This window comes from Leptosomus discolor, chromosome 26 (assembly GCF_034619465.1).
Source record: "Leptosomus discolor isolate bLepDis1 chromosome 26, bLepDis1.hap2, whole genome shotgun sequence".
Lineage (NCBI taxonomy): Eukaryota > Metazoa > Chordata > Aves > Leptosomiformes > Leptosomidae > Leptosomus > Leptosomus discolor.
Window position 1 is genome coordinate 761,630 of NC_141416.1, and position 18,261 is coordinate 779,890.

Sequence of the window (18,261 nt, forward strand, 5' to 3'; positions counted from 1 at the left end):
CTGTCTGTTGCAAACTACTCTCCACTCGGAAAGATGTCCTGCTACGACCTGTGCCCACCCAAAACCGGCGTGGCCGTCCCCCAGCCCATCGCGGAGAGCTGCAACGAGCTGTGCGCCCGCCAGTGCCCCGACTCGACGGCCTTCATCCAGCCGCCCCCCGTCGTCGTCACCTTCCCCGGACCCATCCTCAGCTCCTTCCCCCAGCAAGCCGTGGTGGGCTCCTCCGGAGCCCCCGCCTTTGGGGGCTCCCTGGGGCTGGGGGGCCTCTACGGCGCCGGGGCCACGCTGGGCTCGGGGGGCCTCTGCACCTTTGGCAGACCCTACGCTTCTCCCGCCTGCAGCCCTTGCGCCTTGCCCCGCTACAGCAAGAAGCTGTGGGACACCTGTGGGCCCTGCTAGACCCAGCCCAGCCCCACGCGCTGCCCCCAGCCCAGACGCCCCCGACAACGCTACCACCGCCCAGGCAGGGCTGAGTTGGTGGGCACGGGGCACTCAGGAGTGCTCAGCAGCCCCAGCCCCACACAACGCCTGGGCAGCTGGCCGTGCCGCGCACCCTTGGCCCTTCCCTGCCCTCTTCTCCTGCCCTCTCCTGCCCTCCCCTCCGCTCTCCTCTCTCTCTTCCCAGCTGTCGCACGGGGCAGGAGATGGACCCGAAAGGCCCTGCGGGGCTGATGGGCCCAGTCCTCGGCGTCTGCAATGACGCACCAAGGGGGCAGGCGGAGCAAGAAGCCATGCTCTGGAGAAGATCCCTCTGGCTCCCCCAGCACGGGGCAACCGGCCTCTCTGGCTCTTGCCCACCGTCTCGCTGACAGTCTCTCCTGCCCCTCTGGGCACAATAAAGCTTTCCTGCATGCAAGTCGTGCCTCCCTCCCTCCTTCTGGCCAGTTGGGAAGATCCCCAGGCTGGGCGCCCGGCAGCCGTGGGAGGGCAAATGCTGGTGCTGAGGGGCCCAGGCGAGGTGAGGGGGGTGCTGTTTGGAGAGGGAGGGTGCAGGCGGCAGGCAGGCGAGACAGAGCCTTTTGGTGGGGCTTGCAGGAGCCAGGGACGGGCAGAAGGCAGAGAGCAGGACAGGTGCTGGCAGTGCTCCTTTGCCTGGTCTTCTCACCCTGGCAACAACTCCAGCTCTTGCAGGTGCTGCTGCTTTTTTGCTTTTTGGCAATATCTTGCATTGGGTAAACCCAGTCATTTACCTGTACAACTCCAGGGCCTGTTTGAATACGGGATTTCAGCCTTTTCCATTCTTAGCAGCAGGTACTGGAACCCATACTCCTCACGCTAGTTGATCCACTTCCTCTGCAGCAGTTGTGGGCCATGCTAAAGTTTGCAGGAGCATTCCTGGTTAATCATCTGAAATTATTAGTCTCCTTTTTGTTTGGATTAATGACCTACATTCTTCCTATCTTGTTTCCTATTTTGTGGTTGTTGAGGATATTTGTCATGGACGAATGTGGGGATTTTAAAATTTACCAATGAAGGAAAGGTTTGTGGGTTTTTTCCTCTAACTTTCATTCTTATTAAAGTTGTCGCACGTAATATAATCAGTTTATGCTTCCCCCTCCTCCTGCCTTTTAAGTGTGGCTTCATTAACAGTCATACAGATTGTGAAGTTCAGCTTTTGGTATCAGATTTCCATCCCCATCACCAGCAGACAAAAGCAGTTCATAAACCCTGCAGAAATCCCACTCCTACCTTTCACAGGGCTTTCCCCTTGTTCCTTTCACTACTGTTGTTTTATGGTAACAAGAACATTTAAAGCTAACAAAAAACCTTCACATTTTCTTAACTAAGCTCTTCTACCAAGGAGAGCAGTCTGTGAACTCATATGAACTCAACGCTCAATTCAACCTGTGCATCCCATCACGGCATCTATGAAAAACGGCTCAGGAAACCACCTCTTCAAAAGAAAATGTACAAAACATGTCAGTGAGAAGTAGGAATGAATTTCAAATACCACAAAGTATTTCCTGCTCAGGAAAGAAACTCCTCCTCATCACTAGAAATTGTTCGTTCTCCCATAATATGGTACTTTTTGATTTTTTAATTTAATTGTAGAATTAAACTGAAATCAAATATGTGCATGCAATGTGTTTCAACATAATGGCACAAATACAGAAACTATTTTCAAGCCATTTTTAGATCACTTTGCACTGACAGAAATTTTCTGCAGAGTACCTACTGAATAAAGTCTTGCAAAAAGAAAAAAAAAAAATAAAGACACACTTAAGAACTGTATGAAGTGCTAAAACAAAGTACATGTTTGTTTTATCATAAACCTTAGACGGCTGAGGAACTCCAGGCACCTCTACCCTGCACAAAAGTAAATATTGCTCCAAAAGGAACAAATGAAAACCAGAGAGGCTCTTGTGCAACACCACGGGGTTTTAATGTGAAAGAGAAGCACAGCAGCCGATTACAGAAAACCAAGGCAATACAAGGGGAAACGCACGATGCAGGTATCACACTCTGGTATCAGTGGCCCACTCAGGACCCAGGGGACAGCCGAGGTGATGGAGGGATGCAGGGGACACCAAGGCTCAGCCGTGCAGCAAGGGCACGTGGTGGCTTAGGGGAGTGGGGTGCTGAGCACACACAGCCTCCTCCTGTCCCCATGCCAGGCCAGCTGATGCATGCTGCTGGTCCCCATGGCTCTTGCTCCATGTCCTCATGCCGTGGTCCTTGCTTCAGGGCTGTTGCTGGTTCTGGGCACCATCCCGGGGGCTTTAGAAAGCCCCGCAGCTCCCGCGGCGGGACCTGCCCCACCTCTGGGCTCCAGGGAGGTAATACCCTGTGCCACAGGAGGAGAAGCCAGAGCTGTAGGACCTCCCGTAATTGCCAAAGCCACTGGACCCATGCTGGCTCCCATAGCCCAGGGAGCCCCTGTAGCCCATGTCATCTCCATAACCTAGGGAACGGCCATACCCAAGTGGGCCCCCACAGCCTCCGTAGCTTCCCAAACCAAAGGAGCTCCCATAGTCCCGGGAGACCCCATAGCCAGAGGAGCCCCCCAAGCCCAGGGAGCTCCCAGAGCCCCCCAAACCAAAGGAGCTCCCATAGCCCCGGGAGACCCCATAGCCAGAGGAGCCCCCCAAGCCCAGGGAGCTCCTGAAACCCCCGTAGCCTCCCAAACCAAAGGAGCCCCCGTAACTCCGTGAGCTCCCATAGCCCAAGGAGCTCCCATAGCCCCCCAAGCCGAAGGAGCCCCCATAGCCCTGGGAGCTTCGGGAACTGAAGGAACCCCCCAGCCAGGCTGGGCCTGATGACCCCACAACGCTCTCCTGAGGAAAAGAGCTGAGTATGGGGCCCGGGACTGTCACCACAGCCGGCGGGGGGAAGATCACTGCTCTGGAGTCGGGGCATTGCTGCACACACGGCTCGTTGTAGCTCTCGGCAATTGGCTGAGGGCAGGTCACCCCACAGGGTCTGCAGGAGTCGCTGGAGCCAGACATCCTTCTTGTGAGGGCTGGGAGTCTGCAATGCATAGCAGTTAGCACATTTCAGATGTAGAGGTTTTCACCTGACTCTAGATGCCTGTGCCTGCTTTATGTCAGTGGAAGTTGTGACAGCCCAGAGTTTACATTGTCTTGGAAAGTGTGCAATCCCAAGCACAGATACAGGCTGGGTGGTGAGTGGATAGAGAGCAGCCCTGCAGAAAAGAACTTGGGCGTGCTTGTAGATGAAAAGCTGAATATGAGCCGGCAGTGTGTGCTCACAGCCCAGAAAGCCAGCCTCATCTTGGGCCGCATTAAAAGAAGCATGGCAAGCAGATCGAGGGAGGTCATTCTTCCCCTCTACTCTGTTCTGGTGAGACCCCACCTAGAGTACTGCATCTAGCTCCAGGGTCCTCAGCACAAGAAAGACATGGACCTGCTTGAGCAGGTCCAGAAGAAAGACAAGATCAAGCTGGAGCACCTCCCCCATGAGGACAGGCTGAGAGAGCTGGAGTTGTTCAGCCTGGAGAAGAGAAGACTCTGGGGGGGACATTATAGCGGCCTTCCAGTACTTAAAGGGGGCTACAGGAAAGGTGGGGAGGGACTCTTGATCAGGAAGTGTAGTGATGGGACGAGGGGTAATGGTTGCAAACTGAAAGAGGGCAGATTCAGATCAGATATTAGGAAGAAGTTCTTCACTACAAGGGCGATGAGACACTGACACAGGGTGCCCAGAGCAGCTGTAGCTGCCCCCTCCCTGGCAGTGCTCAAGGCCAGGCTGAATAGGGCTTGGAGCAACCTGGTCAAGTGGAAGGTGTCCCTGCCCATGACAGGGAAGTTGGACTAGATGGTCTTCAAGATCCCTTCCAATGCAAACCATTCTGTGATTCTATGATTCTATTCCTACGTCTGGTCACATGAATTACATTCTAGATTCTGTTTGCTGTCAAGATACCGTAGATGTCATGCACAGATGCAGACATCTAGTGTCATGTATGGTGAATCCCACACTTGATATCAATGCTCTTGCCTGTAGCACGATGAATCTAATTTATTAAGACCAGATGAAACAAAGTGAATTTTCATAATGTATTTACAGCAAGTTAAGAAAAGAAGTGTCAGGTATAGCCAGTTATTTCTATAGTTTCATATTGCTTCCCTAGTAGCACTCAACTTCCAAACAGGAATATTTGCCCTTATGGGGCAAATACTACCACAAGGTGGTAAAAATTTTATAATGCATGTAGATCCTGAATTGGAACTCAAATGCCTGGGAAATGGCCATGCAAAGTGGCAAAGTAAAACTTCTTATTTTGTTCTAAGGATAACACCTTCCGACACGGCAGTTCTCTAACCTGACAATCCATAGCACCATGTAGAATTTAGCATCAACAGAAAAAAGCTTGAGAGGGATAGAGGTTAAGCTATGTTGGACTTACCCTGTTCACCCAGGAGAATAAGCCAGGAGATGTGGATAGAGAGGCTCAGAGTGGAGACAGCTTTTATACATTTCTCAAACTGCTTACAGATATGAAACACCCTTTGTGCCTCAGGTCCTACATAGTAACAACACCGCCTTCACACTGAGGGATTTAATTTTGCTTGCTTTGCACTGCCACTCCCCACCTTCAAAAACAGGTGTGATACGACATCAGTACCAACTTGTGGGTATTGTTCTCATGAATGACAACATCTTTCAGATATCTAATACCCAGCACCAGCATTTGGGCATTTGCTATTTAATTCCACTTTAAGTTTTAAGATAATAAGGTTGATTTTTAGGGCAGATGAGTAAGGATCAATTAAAGTTAATCTGTCTTTAAGAATAGTTCCATTTAAGTGAACACTATGCAAATATGTGCAAGAGGGAGAGAAGTAATACAAAGAGGGAGAATTTCAGGTATCCACATCTGGTTTAGAAACATGGGGGTTTTTAACATCTGTATTTGCAGATCTAATACCATTAATTATTCATGAATTATAAGGTGGATTCTGTTGCTATTTTTTGCTGCTGTCTTTGGAATGTCACTGAGGCAGTGACACTTCAGAGATATTCCAGATCCTCCTAGGAATGCTAAGAGGTTTTACAGACACCCACTAAAAAGTCATATTTGATGTGTTGTACCATTGTTATACACAAACATGCAACTATCATCAGCACACAAATCTTGCGCAAGAGCATCAATTTACCTGTGAACAAAGTGCTCTGTAGGCACAGCTTCATGCATATGAGAGGGGGTCGTTTAAAGGTGACAGCAAGTGATCTGAAGAGTCTAAGAGTAGAGATTTTAGGACACCAGTTTGAGACCCTTTGTTTTCCAGAACATGGGCAGATAACCAGTTAAGCCTGAAAATTCAGATATTTGTAATGGGGCTCCCCCCCCTGCCCCTAGAATTTAAGGCAATAGACATTTCAGGCATATTAGCAAAATACTGGCTCATAAAGGAAGATGAAGCTGCTACATGTAGTCCATAGCATGGACATGTCATAATCTCCCCAAACATATTAATACTTGGTAAAATAAAGAACTTGATATCATGAATGAAAATCAAATCATTGCAATAATTGAAGTTCTAAATCATAGTCTGGTTAGGGGATCAAAAGGAGTGACATCGGTTGACATATTTTTAAATGATGCTGTTTCATAACAAGGGAGCTTCTAAATCTGCCCTTCTTCATTTAATATGATAATGACAGAAATTGCAAGCACTAACTATTAACGAGTATTTGTGAAGCAGCTTGAAGTCATTACCTTCCAGGTGCCTCTCATTATTATCAGCAAATCCTGATGACACTTCAAAGGCACAGCTATTTTACAATTTAGAGGTAATTAATAGCCTATCTTTTGCAATACTGTAAAATTAGAAAACAAAAGATTTGCAAATAACTGTATGATGCCACAGACTTATCCCATTAAAATATGTCCTGTTTAATACTATTTTACTGATCTCCCGCTTTTTCTTAAGTGGTTGGTACTTCAGGACTGGGTGGAAAGAAAATTAGGATTGTTTTTAAATGCATTTCCAGCTGAATTCTGGAAGTAGAGATTTCAAACAAAAATTTGAAATGTTTGGTATTAGTTTAGACAGAGACCCTGTCAACAGTTCTGGCTATGTCAATAAGGCCTTTTCTCCCTCTTTGGAGGTGTCACTTAGCCCAGCCATTCCTCTGTTAATCTAGTGTCATCTGAATTGTCTCAGAAGACTTGAGAGAAGGGTGTTGAGAGAGGTTTCAATGGACCATTGCTAGCTCCACTTGGTCGTAGCTAGTATTTCTAGTGATGTTGGGACTGTATCATTCCCCAATATCATTTGACAGGTGCAGCAAAACAGACACAGATTTCCCTGCCTGGGTTAACTATAAATAAAATGAAAAACTTTGAGCACAAGCTTAAAACTTTGCCAGGTCTTACTCCTTTCATGCTGTTATTAGCAACAGTGATATCCCATCAGGAGTGAGCCTGCGTCATGTCAGGCCTTTGCTCTGTTGTATGATCTATAGATTCTATAGATCCCTAGCCAACTGCAAGGAGAACGTGTGTCCTCTCAAAACCAAACTTCTACTCATGTTGGATGTCTTTCACCTGGTTTGTGCATATGGTACCAGAAAGGTTTCCACACCCTGTAAGTACTACCTTGAACATTAAAATGCACCCTAACGTGGTGCATGACTCTTGTTCTGGCTTTCAGTTGATGACTACACGGCAACTCTTCAGCTGCAAGTCTCCAAATCCCCTAAAATGACAATCAATCACAGATGACTGATTGTCATCAGACATTGTACCACACCCACACTAACATTTGGGAGGGGCAGTGTAGAGGCGGTCAAATTAAAACTCCCACCATCACGTTTGTTTTGTAACAAATTAGGACCAGATACATAAAGGGTGGGTTAAAGAAGCATATAAAACCTCATATCACCCACAACTCTTCTATCCACTTCTCTTGTCTCTCTCCACAGTGAAAAGGGTAAGTGTGATTTCATTCATTCTTTCTACTACTATTAGTGTTTACCCTAGCAACGTTTTTGTCTCAGAGATGATTCCTGCATGTGTTTTTACAGAATTATATCCTCTGTTTCCTTCTGAAAACATGCCTTTGTCCAGATGCAGCGTCAGGAGTCAGTGCATTAGGACAGCAAGTAGATCTCCAAGCTATAGAAATACTTGGGATGACTTACATTTCATAAAGTCTGAATCAATATATAGTCAATGAGCCTTTTCTCCTATCCCTGTTGGCTTCTATTTCACTTTGTGAGTACACCCTCACCAGTCCAAGTTGCTACAGATAGATCAGTCTGTTCAATTTAACCAGTACTGAATTTATCTTTCACATCAAATTATTTACAAAGATGATCATGATGAGATGAAACAAAGGATAAGTGTTCAGTTGATACGAGAATGAGTTTTATTTATAAATTATTACTGTAAATATATATGTTTCCCTGTTACTTCTGATATTTCAGACACAGAGTCATTGCTTAATAATCTTGGTTCATCTCCTCCCAGCCCAGCTCTGGCATTTGTTCATTTACCCTAAAACTCCTTACTACTATGCATTGCAGACTCCCAGCCCTCACAAGAAGGATGTCTGGCTCCAGCGACTCCTGCAGACCCTGTGGGGTGACCTGCCCTCAGCCAATTGCCGAGAGCTACAACGAGCCGTGTGTGCAGCAATGCCCCGACTCCAGAGCAGTGATCTTCCCCCCGCCGGCTGTGGTGACAGTCCCGGGCCCCATACTCAGCTCTTTTCCTCAGGAGAGCGTTGTGGGGTCATCAGGCCCAGCCTGGCTGGGGGGTTCCTTCAGTTCCCGAAGCTCCCAGGGCTATGGGGGCTCCTTCGGCTTGGGGGGCTATGGGAGCTCCTTGGGCTATGGGAGCTCACGGAGTTACGGGGGCTCCTTTGGTTTGGGAGGCTACGGGGGTTTCAGGAGCTCCCTGGGCTTGGGGGGCTCCTCTGGCTATGGGGTCTCCCGGGGCTATGGGAGCTCCTTTGGTTTGGGGGGCTCTGGGAGCTCCCTGGGCTTGGGGGGCTCCTCTGGCTATGGGGTCTCCCGGGACTATGGGAGCTCCTTTGGTTTGGGAAGCTACGGAGGCTGTGGGGGCCCACTTGGGTATGGCCGTTCCCTAGGTTATGGAGATGACATGGGCTACAGGGGCTCCCTGGGCTATGGGAGCCAGCATGGGTCCAGTGGCTTTGGCAATTACGGGAGGTCCTACAGCTCTGGCTTCTCCTCCTGTGGCACAGGGTATTACCTCCCTGGAGCCCAGAGGTGGGGCAGGTCCCGCCGCGGGAGCTGCGGGGCTTTCTAAAGCCCCCGGGATGGTGCCCAGAACCAGCAACAGCCCTGAAGCAAGGACCACGGCATGAGGACATGGAGCAAGAGCCATGGGGACCAGCAGCATGCATCAGCTGGCCTGGCATGGGGACAGGAGGAGGCTGTGTGTGCTCAGCACCCCACTCCCCTAAGCCACCACGTGCCCTTGCTGCACGGCTGAGCCTTGGTGTCCCCTGCATCCCTCCATCACCTCGGCTGTCCCCTGGGTCCTGAGTGGGCCACTGATACCAGAGTGTGATACCTGCATCGTGCGTTTCCCCTTGTATTGCCTTGGTTTTCTGTAATCGGCTGCTGTGCTTCTCTTTCACATTAAAACCCCGTGGTGTTGCACAAGAGCCTCTCTGGTTTTCATTTGCCCTTTAGCCTCCTCTTGGAGCAAAACTCCCTGGTGTGCTGACTTAACTTATCAAACAATCTGCCCTGCTCAATCTCTCTTTGAAATATGGAATGAAAGTTTAATTGGTATCCTTAAGGCATCAACAGCATTGTGTTAATGAATGTTTGTTTAGCAATTTAGCAGTCATCATCTTCCTGAAGGTTCAGAACAGGCAGCATAATTGTTATTGCTCTGAGGATTTCTGGTGACACCCCAAAGGACCCCAAATCACCACATAATTTAGCAATCAATTACCACATAATCACAGCATTTCAAAACTAGCAAGCCAGCAAAGAAAGAATACATAATTTTTTCTTTGATTTGTTGAATTTTAAGTGTTCTTCCTGATATTTACTGCCATGCTTTGTTAAAGGCAAAATCCTCTTCATAATCTAAAAAGTGAGTATGAAAATAATACCAGAGATTGCTGGGATTTTGTGAGCTCAAAACAGTTGGAATACCAAGCAATGAAATCATATATTGCCTGTAAGACAACTTTAGTTTTCCCACATCTTTCCCACCACTGATTGTTAGCCAAGAATGATTATTTCATATTGTACTTAAAGTGTGACTAAGGGAAAATATACGCTACCAAGAAAGGGGTATTAGTATTGCTTACATTTAGCTATTATTATGCACTTGCTAACTGGTATGGTATGATTTAAACGAAGATCTGCTTGCTACTGACAATTTATGCACCAGAAAATTTCTCCCAGAGAAGGCTCCAAAAGGAAGAGAGAGGAAGAACGTTGCAAGACGTATTATGCTGTGCCATAAATTTAATGAGTGAGAAGCAGACTTTTTAAAAAAAATGTACAGCATAAGAAAGCAGTAGGGTTGAATATGGATAACAATAATCATCCATTTCAAGGCGATGCTTTACAGCTGGACACCCAACTCCTACATGCAACAATAAAAGTTACATTTTTCACCTTATTGACAACAGAGAAAGGCATTAAATCAGAAATGCCACGTTCCTGCAGTCCCATTAGGGTAGGGAAAAGCTGAGGGTGGTCAGCAAGCATATGGCCATGGTCACGAACTCAGTCCTGCATCCGGATCACACTTTTAAGCTTCAGGTTGTTCCTTTGTGGTTTTTCCCCAAGGCTTTATCATGGCCCACACCGGTTGTAACGACGGTATGACCTCCCATAAAGGCCACCTAGACCAGAATATCCAAGGCTCCCGAGCCCCAAGGAGCTGCCAGAGGAGATAGGGACCCCCCCAGCATTGAGAGCATCCCCTACAGCTGCAGACGCTGAGGATCCCACTGTGGTATTTTGTGGGAAGGAGCTGAGGATCGGGCCAGGCAGGGTCACCACCACAGGAGAAGGCTGGATCACGTATGTCGAGTCCTGGCACTGCCTGACACAGGGTTCGTTGCAACTATTCGCCAGTGGGGTTGGGCCACAGGTGGTGGGAGGACACAGGTCATAGCAGGACATGTCTGCAGGATGGAACTAAGTCTGAAACACAGGGAAGGAAGTAAATACAAGAAAGAACTTGTAATTATAGTCATGTAATTAAGCTGCTAAGATGATGGAGAGTGCAAGAAACTAACCAGAGACTATGTGGAGAATGGAATAATGTGTTAGTCTTAGGTTGAAAGGACACTTCAATGAAACCCAAACTCCTCTACACTACAGAGGACAGCTCAAGTAGCTCTGCCTGCTCCTGAGCAGTCTTTGGTAGTTCATTTCCCACAACACTCCTCCAGGATGCGTGCAGCCCTGCAATAGCTGGGAAGCAAGGGACAAGGCTTATGATCTCCTGTACGATACGGCTAGGAGAAACCGCCCCACAAGACGGAGAAGAAGAAAAAAATCCCTCAGGAAGCAGCAGTGAGGAACATAACCCAATAATGTGACACTCATCCTTGAAAGGGAACAGTAATCCTCCCCACAGATGGGCTTAAAACACTTAAACAGCAAAAGAACAAATCTTCTGCCTAATTCTTATTTAATCACCCCCTTTTCTTTGTGCTTATTTCCTCTTACATCCATCTTCCAGAGAAAGCAACTTTCTGCCTTTTTCTGAAACAGCGGGAAATGGACATTGACAAAGTCCAGAATCGTTTGATAAGCAAATAGAAGAGATGGAAGCTTTACAATTGAAATTTCAGTTACAGGTTACCAAGGTGCTGCAACAGAGATCTAGTGCCAAAGTTTTCAGAGCATTTTAGAAGGAGATAATTCAAATATTTCTGGTCCCAAAGTGCTTAGGAAAGGAGGATTATTTTCATGATAACCTGGAGCAAGAAGGGATATACTTTCAATATTCACACTTCTGAAAATTTGAGCCCGCTTACTTCTCTATTTATAGAAAAAGCTCAGAGAAAGCCAAAGTCTCTGTACAGATTCTCCACACCCACTTCTAGTTGCTGAGCATTCACATGCAGAGATTTTAACATCTTGGAACTGAATGATCCGGTGACACAAATGAAAAATTAATCTGAAGTCCTGTGTCCAGAAATTGCCACTCTTCAAAGAACAGCTACCCTCTTTTAGAGAACGAGCTATTCGCAGTTCACACACACACACAAAGAGCATAAACCTTAGACTGCTATAGACAAGACAGTGTAAAAATAAAACACAATGAAGGCAACAGTTCAGGACATTGGAAGATAGCAAGCAGATTCAGACTTACCCTTTTCACCAAGGAGAATAAAGCAGAAGTGGATGGCAGCAGCTCTCACTGTGCTGGCTTTTATACTGTATCCTAGACTGCCTGAGGACCTGAGACATACTTTGTGCACGTAGCTGTTTACCAGCCAACTGCTAAAGACTTCTTGTATGCAAAATATTCCCAGCTGATTATTTACTTTTTCCTCACTGCTTGTATTTTTTGCTTTGATTTAATTTCCTGGCCATAATTTATGCATTCCACTATAGAGATTTATTTTATCTTAAAATCTTATGAGCCCGGTTAATTCCTGGTCAGATCAACTGATTCATATGAGCTACTAAAGAAATTATTTTGCATCCTAAGGACAATATATGCAACATACAGCATTTGACCCAGATGAATACATATATTAGGAAAAACGTATGTGAACTCCCCTGTGAAATCCACCTTCCCTCTTCATGGTGAGCATAAGTTTTTGAGACATTTCACTCTGAAAAGGCCAGAAGTTATTATTTCTGATTCTGCATTGGACTGTAGATTTGTCAAATTCCTCTCAAACAGCCAGGCAACCACACAAATTCAGAAAATAAACTTGTTAGAGAAAGCATTTAGCAGAGTTAATTATATTTTACCAGTCTCAAAGCTACTTCCTGGAAATAGATTATTTGAGGGAATATGTTATTTCACTTTCTTGACTGAGGAGACAGGATGAAAGAGTATCAGCAGTTTGACCTATTAGTTTAATATTAGCCTACTACACTTCCATGAAGGAATTTAAGACACAGCTCTTCAATTTCAGACATGAGTGTCGAAGTCCTTAATCTAAGGAGTCTGTAGTTTTAGCTTTCTTCCTTTATCAAACTCCAGGAAAACTATTCAGGTCAGATTGAGGATGCATGTGAATTTCAGGCTAGTCAGAGACACTGGCTCTCAACGCCTTGCACAAGCTTACCTGTAGGGTCATTAAAGACTCCAAACAGTTTTACATTTTCCATTAAATGTGTCTTGCACTATTATACAAAATTATACTCCAAATTAATGGTAGCTTCTTACAGAAGTTTATAATATTCTTGTTCTTTTTTCCTCTTTTAAAAGCAAATAATGTTGTCTTCATTTTGCATGGTCTTAAAGAACATTGCAATGTGAAACAATTCAATTTCTTTTTCAAAGACTATTTCTAGGTTAAAAAGTAATTGCATACAATGCATAATCAGACTTTAGGGCAGGGATCAGTATGCCGATCTCTCCTCTCCTAATGTTTAAATCACTTAGCTAGAGACATGCAAATTACCTCTGAACTGTGAATATCTGCATGAAAATCTCCTGGGAAATAAACACTGATTGTACACTTTTGAAGAACAAGAGTCTTCGAAGTTCACAATACACTTCCATCAGCAGCTCAGACATGTAAATAATGTATTAGCAGCAAATGTGAGGGTATGTGACACTATTTGAATATGATCAGCGTTTAAAATTTGTGACCAGGATTACTAATGAATTTCACAAACTTCCTCACGTTATATGGTGTCGCAAACTGGAGTCCTTCCACTTTTTATTTAAAATACAAGTATTTGCAAAAAATCATATGTTAATAATCCCATTCCAGTCACCAGTCACTGGATATCCTTAGGTATGTGATGACCCCCATCAGTGACACTACTGACCAAAGCTCTCCTGTCCCTTGACATTTACCAGTCTTTCCCCAATGCTCTTACCAACGCACATACACAGACACACTACTGCAGTATCAAAATGTTTAAAAACATATTCCTTTATAGCAATAACTATCTGTTTACCATAAAAGAAGCATGTGGTTTTGAAAACAAACTCATCAGAAGGTATAGTGATGGTAAAAAGAATCACAAGTCCTCTCCTGAAGGTGCTCATATGTCAATGAGCTGGCTGGCTCAATCTCCTCATCCTGGAGCTGAAAGCTTTGGGATATTGCTCATTGGAATATTACAAAGAGTAGTGATCTTAAATCTCACAGTCACATATCAAGGATGAAATTGCACACTCAGGACTTAAATTAGAAGCTCTTGTTATGACAGCAGGTGGTACTCCCATGGGCCGGTGTGACCGAAATGCTAAAGACAAAATTCCTAACCAAATTGAATTTTGACTCATCCGCATTTTGGGAAGGTGGAGTCAGTGTAATGAAGCCAGGCATATTTAATGGATGCAAACCAAGAAGATGAGAGACACACCATGGATTGTGGTTTTCATCCAACGCCAGGATAAGTCCAGGCAATAAATATAAACAGTAAGCAAAACAATTTCACTACTGGGAAGCCAGCCATATGCCAAAAAAAAAAAAAAAAAAAAAAAAAAAACCAAAAAACAAACCAATTAATGCAGGAACCAGTTAGCAAATGTGCAAGAACGTCTCAGACCCTTCAGGCAGTCTGAGAAAACTATAAACGCTGTTGCTCTTCAGAGCCTTCCTACCTCTTCCCTTACCCCTGTATGCACAGCTGATGCTCCAGCTCTGGTTTCAGCTTTACAAAATTTGGTATTGAAATACATTTTTACTGACAGCAGTAGCAAAGAGTGGCCTGCAAAACCAGTTTGTGTTATTCTTTTTTCTATGGGACCATCTTGTTCCAGTTATTCAGTGATAGATATTAACAGATGCGAGTTTATAAATTAAGAAAGATACTGGTAGTTCTTTTGTTCAGAGAATGAGTGCTGTACCATGCAGGTTTTTATGCTGCTGTTTTATTGTCCAGTACTATGTGTTGTTGCACACAAGCTGTCTGATTATGTAGACCCCAGCATAACACAGTATGACATTTCCAGAGCAAACACAATAACAACTGGAGAGGCAGCGCCTGAGCTTGTCTTGCCTAGAAATTTTCCTCTGTAACATGTTAATCTAGCTCATATTCTGCAGCAAGTTTTTGTACATGCTTTCCGATTAACTACAAACAGTGAAACCTTTTACTTCATGACTGTGCCATACTTGTTCCTATCATAAGTTTTAACCCAAAGAAGGCACTTTGGGACAGAAATGAAGGGGGGAAATGATGCTTGAGATCGGTTTTGCTTTTTGTTGTGAAGAAGTGAGCTGCATTCCAGACCTTCTGCTACAGTTTCTGAATGCTTGAAGGCAAGATTCCAACTCTGAAGTGCACTTGCAGAGGGGTTACCCCCTGCAGAGAGGTTTGGTGCAGTTCATTGGAAGAAAGCTTGACAGAGAATTGCAGGAGGGGATTGCAAGGAAAATGTATTTTGTCATGAGAAATGTCATTATCTGTCCACCTGAATATGTTGAAGATACCTTCACTGTAGTGTCTCAGCCATAACTCTTTCCAGCCATATCTATAATGTGGAATTGTAACTTCTCTGCTGTGTTAGACGTGCAGGTTGACCTCCATAAGAGAAAGCTGTTTTGCAACAACCGCAAATGAATTATGACTTCTTTGGAATGCATCCTCTTTGATCAAGCAATAGCTTCAGTTGAGATGGCAAAAAAATATATTAGACATTTAATTCAGACCAGCCTTCTGCTGTATTATAATATCAAACTGCTAACTTTCCATTCTCATCTGTTGTTTATTAAGAAAACCTACTCCTTAAAATTATTAATTCTTCCATGGAACTGATGTACCTCTTTTAATTTAGCTCCACTAATGATGGTAGTCAATATAACTTCGTCAACATCTTCCCCTGGTTTTAATTACCACTCAACATCACTCTCTACAGACACAGAAAGACTCCAAGAAAAAATCTCACAGATATCAGGCTGCGAGTCATACGGGCTGACAGCACACTGAATCATCCAGAGCCTTGGTAGAGCTTTTCAAACCTTCCTTTAGGGACCAAAGCTCCCAGTCTCTAAACATCACCTTTATTACAACACAGAAGATCAAGCTGGAACAAAGCAATGCCCAATAAAGCTCAGACCTACTAGACGCTACAGATAGGAGTCAGTTTATAAAGACACACTAAGAAAGGGTTGGAACTTAAAATCTTTTAGTCTCTTTCTGTCAGACATTCTCCCTAGGCCAGCAAATTCCAAATGCCAATTCCTTTGCAGAAACACCACATAGCCTTCTCCTCCTCCCCTCTGAGACTTACCAGGGCCTGATCTGGGCTGCACTCAAAAGGATGCACCAACCTGCTGCCTCTCTCTTACCACCTCTGCCCTGAGCATACTCAGCTGTGCTCAGGAGAAGTATAATCGCTCCTTTCTTTTAAAGGGGTCTTCCTAAGTATCACAGACAGGGTAAAGAAAGCCACAATCTTATTCCAGGTTGCTCAGGTAATAACAGATATGCCCTATTTGTGCAGCAAGCTAAGAACAGATGAGTGGAGGTAGCACTTCAAAAAAAGTTTTATTCCTATAATTTCTAGTGTTTCTCATGCCCCTGTAGATTTTTCTGCTGCATTTCTCTGTCACAGAATCATAGACTAGTTTGGGTTGGAAGGGACCTTTAAAGCTCATCTAATCCACACCCCCTGCAACAAGCAGAGTCATCTTTAGCTGGATCAGGTTGCTCAGAGCCCCATCCAACCTGACCTTGAATGTTTCCAGTGATGGGGCTTCTACCACCTCTCTGGGCAGCCTGTTTGAATGTTTCACCATTCTCAATGTAAACAGTGTCTTCCTTTTGTCTGGTCTAAATCTACCTTCTTTTACTTTAAAACCATTACTCCTTGTCCCCTTTTCTACATAGACATTCTTGTCTATTACATCTGCAGAAGGATAAGGAGAAACAGTATTCCCCTTAGTGGGCTTTCCCCTGAAATGAGGCTATTCCACTTCCCATTGAAGGGGAGCTAATCTTCCTTCTCAAGTCATCTTATTGCTCTGTTCTCGTGCTTCTTCAAAGAATTAATCTCAAAACAAATATTTTCTCATAAACAAGCATTATTAAAGTAGTTAAACGGCCTTTTTCCATCTCTGTGGTACAGCAGGTAAAGAGCCTTTAAAGTGTAAACAGAAGCAGCTTCCTTATTTTAAGATTTCTTGCTTATGCAACAACAGGAGACACATCCACTACAGGTGGTCATCATCTCTTTCTAGCCTTTGATAAATAGCCTCAGGCTTGATTTCCCAGCTACAGACAAAAGAAAAACTTTTTCCCCAATGGAAATCTGACTGGTTCTCCTTTGGCAATTAACATAAAGTTCTTTGCACCGTGTTTCCTGGAACTGGTGACTTGCAAAGAGACCTGTTTCACCACAGACAAGCTGGAAAAGGGACTGGGAGAAGAAAAAAGTACAGGCAGACTCCGAGTATGATGCAGCACAAATTTAATGAGGCTGAGGAATGGAAGGAAGCAATGTAAAGTGTAAGGAATACATTTCCATGGTCCACCAAGGACAGTACCCACACATCCCTCTCACAATGACACTCAGTAAAAAAGATCTTCCTTCTTCATTGTTTAAGTGGACTGTACTAATTCAGTCATGCAGAACAATTTCTAATAATTACATATTTTACCTAGTTGTTGTCAAATACAAAAAAAGCGTAAAAGAACAAGACATTTGATCAGAAATATAAAGTAAAGCATAACAAAAGTGAGACAAGCAAAGGCCTGATTTTAGGAGATGCCAGGCTCCCACAGCTCCGTTAACTTCAGGTTGTGGGTGTCTAACATCACATCTGAAAACCACAGCCATGAGCTCAGTCCTGCATCGGATCGTGCTTCAGCATTCCTGGTCATTTCTTCCTGCTTGCTCCTCACACTTTAGCACGGCCCGTAGAAGCCACTGCGGTAGGTGTTGTAGCGACGGTAGGGCCGGCTGTACCCACTGCCCAGGCCTGGATAGCCAAAGCTCCCCAACCCCAAGGAGCTGCCAGAGGAGATGGGGACCCCTCCAGCACTGAGAGCACTCCCAACGGCCGCAGATGCTGAGGATCCCACAGCGGTGTTCTGGGGGAAGGAGCTGAGGATGGGTCCAGGCAGGGTCACCACCACAGGAGAGGGCTGGATCACCACCGTTGAGTCCTGGCACTGTCTGACACAGGGCTCGTTGCAGCTGTTGGCCAGTGGAGTTGGGCCACAGGGGGTGGGTTGACACAAGTCATAGCAGGACATGTCTGTGAGTGGAGGTAAATCTGAAACACACACACACAAAAAGAAATGCAATACAAGAATTTAAATAAAACTCGATCTGTACAGCTGAAATTCGCTGATAAGGGGAGCCTAGAACAAACTATAACAAACCAAGAAGAGATTCCGCGGGGAGCAAGATGATATTTTTCACCAGATCTAGAGGAAGCACTTTGAAAACAGGGTTGAGCTTGCTTCTTTAAGGAGACTGCTAGGGAAGGTAGCACTGGTGCATCTCGGTAACTTACCCTGAGGCCTCCATGGTTAGTCAGCTCACCCATGAACCAGGGTACATGCTGGTTCTGAAAGCCTCTTCATTCAAATTGCAGAGTGCCCCAACCTCATGGCCATAACACTACCCTTGTGAAAAGGCACTTTCAACACTTCCCCTTGCAGTTGAGGCTGCACACAGGAAAACTAGTAGGTCTCTGT

At 45.1% G+C, this 18,261-nt stretch overlaps 4 protein-coding genes and 1 pseudogene across 6 annotated transcripts; 2 read left to right on the forward strand and 3 right to left on the reverse strand.

The window, feature by feature from the left end:
* Positions 1-33: 33 nt before the first annotated feature.
* Positions 34-399, forward strand: LOC147413550 (feather keratin 3-like). The gene has a single exon (XM_086478518.1). It carries the CDS (start codon positions 34-36, stop codon positions 397-399), a length of 366 nt encoding a protein of 121 aa, XP_086334644.1.
* A 2,321-nt stretch (positions 400-2,720) lies between these two features.
* Positions 2,721-3,446, reverse strand: LOC147413551 (uncharacterized). Of its 2 annotated transcripts, XM_086478517.1 has the most exons (2): positions 3,182-3,446; positions 2,721-3,118 (listed from the first exon to the last, which is right to left on the reverse strand). In XM_086478517.1, the coding sequence occupies exons 1-2, from the start codon at positions 3,444-3,446 to the stop codon at positions 2,721-2,723; spliced, it is 663 nt and encodes a 220-aa protein (XP_086334643.1). The 2 variants fall into 2 exon arrangements, with proteins under 2 accessions (XP_086334643.1, XP_086334642.1); XM_086478516.1 differs by having other exon boundaries at positions 2,721-3,446.
* Positions 3,447-8,014: 4,568 nt separating this feature from the next.
* LOC147413552 (uncharacterized) lies at positions 8,015-8,740 on the forward strand. 2 transcript variants are annotated; one of them, XM_086478514.1, is made up of 2 exons: positions 8,015-8,279; positions 8,343-8,740. In XM_086478514.1, exons 1-2 carry the CDS (start codon positions 8,015-8,017, stop codon positions 8,738-8,740), a joined length of 663 nt encoding a protein of 220 aa, XP_086334640.1. The 2 variants fall into 2 exon arrangements, with proteins under 2 accessions (XP_086334640.1, XP_086334639.1); XM_086478513.1 differs by having other exon boundaries at positions 8,015-8,740.
* Positions 8,741-10,254: 1,514 nt separating this feature from the next.
* On the reverse strand, positions 10,255-10,587 carry LOC147413553 (feather keratin B-4 pseudogene; annotated as a pseudogene).
* A 6,876-nt stretch (positions 10,588-17,463) lies between these two features.
* Positions 17,464-17,814, reverse strand: KRTAP13-2 (keratin associated protein 13-2). The gene has a single exon (XM_009946494.2). It carries the CDS (start codon positions 17,812-17,814, stop codon positions 17,464-17,466), a length of 351 nt encoding a protein of 116 aa, XP_009944796.2.
* Between the last annotated feature and the right edge of the window lie 447 nt (positions 17,815-18,261).

What these genes read in the sequence shown, in the direction of transcription:
- LOC147413550 (XM_086478518.1), top strand. Translation starts at nt 34, where the DNA reads ATGTCCTGCTACGACCTGTGCCCACCCAAAACCGGCGTGGCCGTCCCC.
- LOC147413551 (XM_086478516.1), bottom strand. Translation starts at nt 3,446, where the DNA reads ATGTCTGGCTCCAGCGACTCCTGCAGACCCTGTGGGGTGACCTGCCCT.
- LOC147413552 (XM_086478513.1), top strand. Translation starts at nt 8,015, where the DNA reads ATGTCTGGCTCCAGCGACTCCTGCAGACCCTGTGGGGTGACCTGCCCT.
- KRTAP13-2 (XM_009946494.2), bottom strand. Translation starts at nt 17,814, where the DNA reads ATGTCCTGCTATGACTTGTGTCAACCCACCCCCTGTGGCCCAACTCCA.